Here is an 8,325-nt window from a genome sequence, read left to right as displayed (position 1 = left end):
TTCACAAGGGGCTCAGAGGAGGCCACAGCCCACAGTGGTCCTCGGAGAGGGAGAACATCTCCACCACTATCCATGTGTCCCTAAAACAAGGCCCCCTATTAGGCCTTCTTTCCTTTTAGGACCAGCCTGCCAGCACACGCCAGATCATTCCTGCAGCAATACATCCTTAACAATTCTTTCTCATGGGGCTGGGAAGGTGGCTCAGTGGTAGAGCGCTTGCCTTGCATGCCTGAGACCCTGGGTTCGATTCCTCAGCACCACATAAGCAAAAAGAAAAAAGCCGGAAGTGGTGCTGTGGCTCAAGTGGTAGAGCGCTAGCCTTGAGCTGAAGAGCTGAGGGACAGCACCCAGGCCAAGAGTTCAGGCCCCATGACCAGACCAAAAATAAAACAAAACAAAACAATTCTTTCTCAGAAAAGTCGACATAAAGTACAAACAGAAATTAAAAAAAAAAGTGTGATGTTAATTTGTAACAGGATCATCACTGGTGGTATTCTATACTTGTGGAATTTACTCTTTTAGATTTAATTTGGAATACCTGAATTAGATATTTAATAATTTAGCCAACAAATAATCTTTTATTAACATAGAACTTCAGCTGTGCTCTTTTTAAGTCTCTTCCTGAGATACATAGTAAACTTAAGAAACATTTCAAAATAACCCAGAAATACAAGAAGGTGACAGAGAGAAAGCAAGACTGACCAACATCTGATGTTGTACTGAATATACAGGATCGTCTTTTTTGGTGGTACTGGGGTTTGAACTCAAGGACTCTGCCACTTAAGCTGGAGTTTTTTCTCAGACATAGTGTTGCTTTTTACCCAGGGACAGCGTCAGATCAAGATCCTCCTACCTATGCCCCTCACACAGTTGGAATTAGACACGAACCATCTCACCCAGCTCATCTACTGAGATGAGGTCCCCACTTTTTACATGAGCTGGCCTTAACAATCTCTGCCCCGTAGGTAGATGGGATTCTAAGTGTGAGTCACCAAACTCCATCATTTTCTTGATTTTTTTCCTCCCAGAACTGGGGGAACATTCTACCACTGAGCACACCTCTAGTCCTTTTTGGAAGATGTTTGAAATGTCCCATAATAAAAACATGCTTGAGACTTGGGTGAAAGCATGTACATGTACCTATGGATGTGTACATATGAACTTTTGTTTTAAGCTAAAAACAATGTACTAGGAAGGATTCTATTCCAAAGCATTTATTACTTTTTAAAAATCAGACTGTTTGCAGTTGCCCTTCATGGAGGAGTCTGCGCCTCCCTCACCAAGGTCCCCGCAGCCTGCAGAACGCCCCCATTTCCCGCCATCCCCGCTGTCCTGCATGTCCTCCCTGTCTTCCACCCAATGGTTCCTGACAACACTGAGCAGCAGGGCTGATCAGAGCCACGCCAGCAATCTCGAGCCCAAACGCTTCACAAACAGCTGTACACATTCCAGATACATAGAAAAATAATATAGTTAGGATTTATACAAAGTGGAGTTTTACAAAAACCACCTCACTACAAGAAATACACCTTCCATCCACGCGTACAGATGGGGAAGTGCATGTTGAAGAAAGACATTTATTCAGGAATGCTGGGTGGGAAGGCAGACCGATCTAGCTCTGGCTCTGAGCACTTCAGTCCTCGAGCAGGAATTTCACTCCATCCTAAGCTCAACTCGGCTCCTGCAGGGCTTAAACGGCCGTTCCTCTCTCCAGGTTCTGCTTGATCTCAGCCGTGTACTTGCCATAGAAGCGCTCGGCTTTCTTGTTGAACTTGGCGTTCCTCTCATTAATGTAGTCGATGTCGGCATCATCATTGTAGGGGCGTCTCCGGCTGTATTTGTCTCGCTTCTCAATTCTGGGGGAAGGAAACCATGTACACAAAGTCAGAAGTGCCTCGACCCTGAGGTTCAGAACAGAATCGGTACTAGACAGGAGCAGATTCAAGTAGAAAGTACTGACTGGCAGCAGAAGTGGGGAGGGAGCATGGGCCTAGTGCCTGCTCTCACCCAAGCCCTTCTGGAAAGCACTGGCACTGTCAGGAGTCCCACAAGTGAAGTACCACTTAAGACCATTATCAGCCAATTACACTACCTCTCACAACCCAGCTAATGCACGCATGTGCATACAGGGCCCACCGTGTGCACTGACTCAGCACACACTGCACTCTGCTCTGCCAGCATCATCTCCAGCAGCAGAGATTAACAGGTACAGTGATTAGTGGAGTAAAGGCCTTGGAGAGTGGCTTTCTTTAGGCCTAGCTCCTTTGATCACAACTATTACAGCTGGGATCTGAAAGAGCCCCCACCACTGAAGGTGCATCGGTTGAAGGCTGGGCCCAGGCAAAGTCAGGTAGTACTGAGGATGTGCCTTAAAAGGGCTACTGGAACCTCAGCGCCCCACTCCCCTGCCCCAACTTGCTTCCTAGCCCAGGCTCAAAGCACCTGGCCAAGCAACCATGGATTGAAGTCTCTGAAGCCATGAGCCAAAAGAAACCCTTCCTCCTCTAAGTTGTGAATCTGGGGTATTTTGTTGCAGGGACAGAAAGCCGATTAACACATTTCAATTGCATCTCCATTCCAAACCACATGGATTCCAGTCATACAGCAAAACCAGAAGACATTAGGTTAGAACAAGCTAGTCTCACCTCTGCCTGTTTGATTCATGCCAGCACATCAGACCCAGAAGCATGCAGCCCTGCCAAGTACTTACTGTTTCTCCAGATCTATGACCATCCTATCAATCTCCTCTGAGGAAGGCACATGTGTCCCATGAAGAAGACTGTTGGATGTTGGGAAAAACTCCTCTCCACTGAAAGACAGCAAATGGACTGTTAATGTCAAATGCACCAGTTTCAAATCTTAAATCAGACTATCAGGCATGGAGAGCAAGATCTGAGGATTGTGGTTCAAAGCCATCCCAAGCAGTAGAGTCTATGAGACTCTTGTCTCCATTAAACCACCCAAAAAGCCAAAAGTGAAGCTGTTGCTCCAGTAGTAGAGTGCTAGCCTAGGGCAGCAGTTCAAGCCTGAGAACAGGCACAAAAAATAAAAAATTAAGAAAAATACACACATATGCCAGGTGCTGATGGCTCACACCTGTAATAATACTCAGGAGGCTAAGATCTGAAGATCGTATCTCTAAGCCAACCCAGGCAGGGAAGTCCATGAGACTTATCTCCAGTTAACCACCAGAAACCCAGAAATGGTGCTGTGGCTCAAGTGGTGGAGTGCTCACCTTGAGCTGAAGAGCTGAGGGACAGCTCCCAGGCCCAGAGTTTAAGCCCCCTGACCAACATAATCTTAAAAAAATACACACATATATTTGCTATGGGATACAGTTACTATGAAAGAGAGGGAAGAAAAGGAACGAGGGAGAGAGGATTAGCAAGAACTAAGAAGCCAGGCACCAGTGGCTCACACCTGTAAATCTAGCTACTCAGGAGACTGAGATCTGAGGATCACAGTTCAAAGCCAGGCTGGACAGGAACGTCCACGAGATTCTTACTTCCAATTAACAAAAAGTTAGAAGTGGAGCTGTGGCTCAAAGTGGAAGAGTGCTAGCCTTGAGCAAAGGAGCTCAGGGAGAGCAACAGGTCCTGAGTTCAAAGCCCATGATCAACTGAAAAAGAAAAACCCTAAGAAAACACCTTCATCTTTGGATGGAATGAGCCAATGGTCAGGGGTGAAGGCCTTAGTCAAGATCACAAGCTCAGGCTATGTCTCTTTCTGCCAAAGCAGGGGTCTGCATATACAGCCCACCACACACATCTTCCTTGGAGAATACTTTTATGGGGACACTTAAGTTCACTTGGGTTGGCTTTCATACCGCAGCAGCACAGGTGAGCAGGCGAGGCCACCACCCCAGCGCTCAGGCCTACCACCCAATCTGGTAAGCTGGCATGAAGAACTTAACACTCAGAAGGCACAGAAACCAGATGGCTGGCTCTTCATAGAACAACAAATGGTGCTGTCAACACAAGACAGCCATCCTTAGCAGCTGACACTCCCCACCTCTCGCTGAAGCCAGAGTAGTAATGTGTGCAAACACAAGTCCTCCACGCCCTCAGGAGGGTGGAGCTACTTTATGCCCCAAGACTTACTGCTTTTCTCTCAGTCGTTCATAGGCTTCCATGTCAGGTTTGATCTGCTTGGTCAACCGATGATACTGGCGCAACTGGGCAGCGGCGTAATCTAAAAAGCAAATGAGAATCCGGATGACGTATGTCCTTGTTTGGGCATTTGCTATTGATTTCATTTTATCACAAGGAGGAAAAATAAGCAGCTGAGCAGTCTGTTTAGGGTCTGCACTTTTCCTGGCCTCTTGGAGAATACTGCAAGGAGGAAGCACAGGAGCATTGCTCCATGACTCAGAAACTCGGCCATGTAACAGGCCTGCTCAGCAAAGTCAAGTTCAAGTGGTCACTTCTACCTGAAAACCCTAGGTCAGGGTTTTTCCTCTTCTTTTTCCTCTCCCATCTCTCTGCATCTTCCGCACTGATCTCCAGCAACTTCACTTTCTCATAGTCTTCCCCTCTTGCTGCGCATTCCTGGAAACAGCAACAACGTGGGTAGATTAGTAGGACTGCATATGTCTGGATTACAGGTAAGCAACTACTTTTTATTTTTTTGGGGGGGGGGGTGGTACTGGGGTTAGAACTCAGGGCCTCAAGCTTAGCAGGTAGGTATTCTATCACTTGATCTTTGCCTCCAGCACTTTACATTTTGAAGGGAATTTGGGAACCTGTTATGGTACTTTAGTAACAGCAGAGCACACAAAACTTATGTTTTACCTGTATTAACTCAATGAATTAAAAATTTGCTCAAAAATTATTGGAGCCCCAGTTTTATAGATAAAAACAGAGTCATACACAGGTTAAGTAACCTGCCCACAGTGTGGCAGTAGGTAAAGAGCAGACAGAGCCTTGTCAACACTTTCTTCTGTCTTAGTAAAAGTATGGTGGAAGAAATGGCTGATGGACACAGGGAAGCACTTCCTAACCTTTTTCTTTTCTTCTTCCTGTAGTTCCCATTCCAAACGAGCTTTTTTGGCTTCCCAATTTGCAGGCAACTTAAGTCTTTTATCTTCTTCCACAACTTCTTGGTGATTTAACTTACGAGCTTCATTCTAAAAATAAAAAAAACATTGTCAGAGCCCAGCAGGGTGGCCCAAGCCTGTATTCACAGTACTCGGGAGGCAGAGGCAGAAGGATAATGGGAAGTCCACAGAGGCTGGGCTAACAGTAAATCCTTGTCTCAAAGGTAAATTAAAAAAATAAAAGGGCTGGGAATGTGGCTTAGTGGTAGGTAGAGTCCTTGCCTAGCATGCATGAAGCTCTTGGTTTGATTCCTCAGTACCACATACACAGAAGTGACATTGTGGCTCAAATGGTAAAGTGCTATCCTTGGGCAAAAGAAGTTCAGGGACAGCGCCCAGGCCCTAAGTTCAAGCCCCACAACTGGCAAGGAAAAATACAAATACACAAAAATGATAATAAAGATTGTCAGATGAAACATGATGAAATTCAAATACATCTTGCCTTCTTCGCAGAGGGCCAAGTAGGACCCATTGACAAGGTGACCCCTTTTCCCTACAAGCAATAAAAAGCCATCAAATGATTTTAAGCAAAGAAGTAACCTAAAAGGCACACAATGATATAGTATAGGTATTAGGTATAAGATCTCTCTCTCCTTTTGTTTTTGGTGGGTCCTGAAGCTCAAACTCAAGGCCTGGGTGCTATATATTTTTTTGTTCAAGGCTAGCACTCTTTATCACTTGAATCACAGCTCCACTTCTGGTTTTTTGGTGGTTAATTGGAGATAATCTTCAGACTTTCCTGCATGGGCTGACTTCAAACAGCGATCCTCAGATTTCAGCCTCCTAGGATTACAGGTATGAGCCACCAAGACCTGGCTTCTTGTTGTTGCTGGTACCAAGATGTGAACTAAGGGCCTCTGGCTTTCACTCAGCTTTCTTGGTTTTGTTTTGTGTTTAAGTTTCAGCAATGTTTTATTTTGATATAACAGGATTAGAGAAAAGTAGAAAAAGTCAGCAACAATCCATTTCCTGTTCCTCATAGACAAACTTAGAGTCAGCTCTCTTGCTCACAGCTAGTCTCTACCATATGAGTCATTTCTCTAGTCCAGCATTTTGCTGCTTAACTGGATAAGAACTCACAAATGTTTCTGCCTGGACTGGCTTCAAACCACAATCCTTCAAATCTCAGCATCCTGAGTAAGAAATTACAGACATATGCCACCAGCATCCTGTGAGACATGTGTTCTTTACACAGTCCTTAATATTAAAGCACATCTGTTTATTAGACTAATTTTTTTGACAGAAGATACTCCAACGACTAAGGGTGTGGCTCAGTGGTACAGAGATTACCTAGCATGGTGAAAGCAGGGTTTGCTCCCTAACACCTCAAGAAAGAAAAGAGGAAAACAGATTATCACCTTCATACACTATTGGTTCTGTTGGTGTACTCTGGTTTGTAGTCAAACAAAGCTGAGTTTGAAGGAAAGGGCAAAGCATACAGACCATTTGATTGACAGTGTTGAATGGGGCTGCTGACAAGGCTTGAGTTCATCTGATTACTGGGGTAAGATCAAGGCACTGTCAGGCAGAAGGGGCATTCTTTAAGGACCTTAGATTTTTATGTAACAGGCAGATATAACACAGTGACACAATAATTGGTAGTAAGTGAGTGGTAATGGGGCAAAAGTGGCTCCCGCCTGTAATCCTAGTTACTTGGGAAGCTGAGATCTGAGGATCACAGTTCAAGGCCGGCCCAGACAGAAAAGTCAAGACTCTTATCTCCAATTAGCCACCAAAAACCAGGAAGTGGAACTGTGGCTCAGTGGTAGAGCACTAGCCTTGAGTTGGAAAAAGCTAAGAGGCAGCACCCTGGCCCTGAGTTCATGCTTCAGTACTGGCATGAAAGGTCCCCACCTTAAACGTCTGGGGACAAAGAAACTCTTACCGACACTTCACAAGTCTCTTCCACTTCTAGCTCTACATATTTCCCTAGATAAAACGAGGAGTTTGTGCAAATGATAAAGCAGGAAAGCTGTGAATAAAAGATTCCTAAATCAAGCCCAAAATAAATCAGCTCGGGGGCGGGGAGAGAAATGGGGGATCAAGCAGATAGATGTTTCAAAGTGATCTCAACGTGCTGAGGATTGACAAGCACAGGGTGGGGGCTGGGGGGACACAGTCCTGCCGAGTTCGGCGCGCGAGCTCCCCGCCCGGTGGCAGGCCTGGCCCAGCCAGGTGACGGGTTCGACAGAGCCTCTCCCGCAACTCACCCGCTTCAGGTGCAGCTCTCGGAATTTGCGCAGTCTCTGTTCGCGCTTCTGGGCAGCCAAGTCCTCGGTCGCCGTGCCGGGCTCCTCCGCCGTGCAGTCTCCCGCCACCTACGGCAAAGGGAACCGGCGTCAAGCAGGGCTCAGCGCCGCTCCTCCCGAGACGGTCCGGGCCGAGAACGGGCGATTCCCGCAGGCCAGGCCCGGGCCCTCGACTGCCAGCCCCGAACTCCCCGTGTCGAGCGCCGTCCCGTCTCAGCAGCCGGTTCCGTCTTCGTTTTCTGTTCCTCTCTCTCCGCAGAAGCCTGATCAACGAAATCCCCGCAGTAGGGCTGGTAGCACCCACCTTCTGGACGTCGGTAGCAGCCGCCATTACCGCCTTCCTCTTCCTACTTCCGGCAACAACGCGAAGCACTTCCGGAGGCCCTAGTACAAATAAGCTGCCTCAGGCTCCTCCCCTTCCGGGCGTTGAAACAGCCCAATCCCCGCCCCTTTGAGTGGTGTATCTCATTGGACAAGGTCCTGCGCAGCCGTCCGAGACTTCAGAGAAGCCTGACGGCCCCTCTGTGCGCTTTGCTTCCCTGCTCGGAACCTGTTGCTACCGAACCCGTGCTAACGTTGGAAAATTGCAGTAAGGTGTTGTTCTATAACAGGAATACGTGAAATTATTGTTTTCTGAACTAGTTACACATAGAAATGAAAAAGTACTTTTCCAGCCGGTCACTGGTGGCTCACGCCTGTAATCCTTGAGACTCTTACCTCCAATAAACCACCAGAAAACCGGAAATGGTGCTGTGGCTCAAGTGGTAAAGCACTAGCTTTTTTTTTTTTTTTTTTTGGGTCCGGCCGTGGGCCTGAACGCTGGGCCTGGGCGCTGTCCCTCAGCTCTTCAGCTCAAGGCTAGCGCTCTACCACTTGAGCCACAGCACCACTTCCGGCTTTTTTCTTTTTGCTTACGTGGTGCTGAGGAATCGAACCCAGGGCCTCAGGCATGCAAGGCAAGCGCTCTACCACTGAGCCACC

General features: G+C 47.1%; 1 protein-coding gene across 1 annotated transcript; it reads right to left on the bottom strand.

The window, feature by feature from the left end:
- Positions 1–1,198: 1,198 nt before the first annotated feature.
- On the bottom strand, positions 1,199–7,725 carry Syf2 (SYF2 pre-mRNA splicing factor). Its single transcript, XM_070037610.1, has 7 exons — positions 7,649–7,725; positions 7,306–7,413; positions 5,000–5,125; positions 4,430–4,547; positions 4,101–4,191; positions 2,711–2,809; positions 1,199–1,856 (listed from the first exon to the last, which is right to left on the bottom strand). The coding sequence occupies exons 1-7, from the start codon at positions 7,673–7,675 to the stop codon at positions 1,691–1,693; spliced, it is 735 nt and encodes a 244-aa protein (XP_069893711.1). The 5' UTR covers positions 7,676–7,725; the 3' UTR covers positions 1,199–1,690.
- Positions 7,726–8,325: the final 600 nt, after the last annotated feature.

The sequence above is a fragment of the Dipodomys merriami genome, unplaced genomic scaffold, assembly GCF_024711535.1.
Source record: "Dipodomys merriami isolate MVZ:Mamm:240054 unplaced genomic scaffold, mDipMer1.0.p SCAF_28, whole genome shotgun sequence".
Taxonomy (NCBI): Eukaryota; Metazoa; Chordata; class Mammalia; order Rodentia; family Heteromyidae; genus Dipodomys; species Dipodomys merriami.
Note: the sequence above shows the minus strand (reverse complement) of the source record. Positions and strands in the feature narration are given on the sequence as shown.

What these genes read in the sequence shown, in the direction of transcription:
- Syf2 (XM_070037610.1), bottom strand. Translation starts at nt 7,675, where the DNA reads ATGGCGGCTGCTACCGACGTCCAGAAG. An exon ending in GAGAGCTGCACCTGAAGCGG is followed by an intron (nt 5,126 to 7,305) that starts GTGAGTTGCGGG and finishes TTTTATTTTTAG; the next exon opens with AATGAAGCTCGTAAGTTAAA. An exon ending in GAACGACTGAGAGAAAAGCA is followed by an intron (nt 2,810 to 4,100) that starts GTAAGTCTTGGG and finishes GCTGTCTTTCAG; the next exon opens with TGGAGAGGAGTTTTTCCCAA.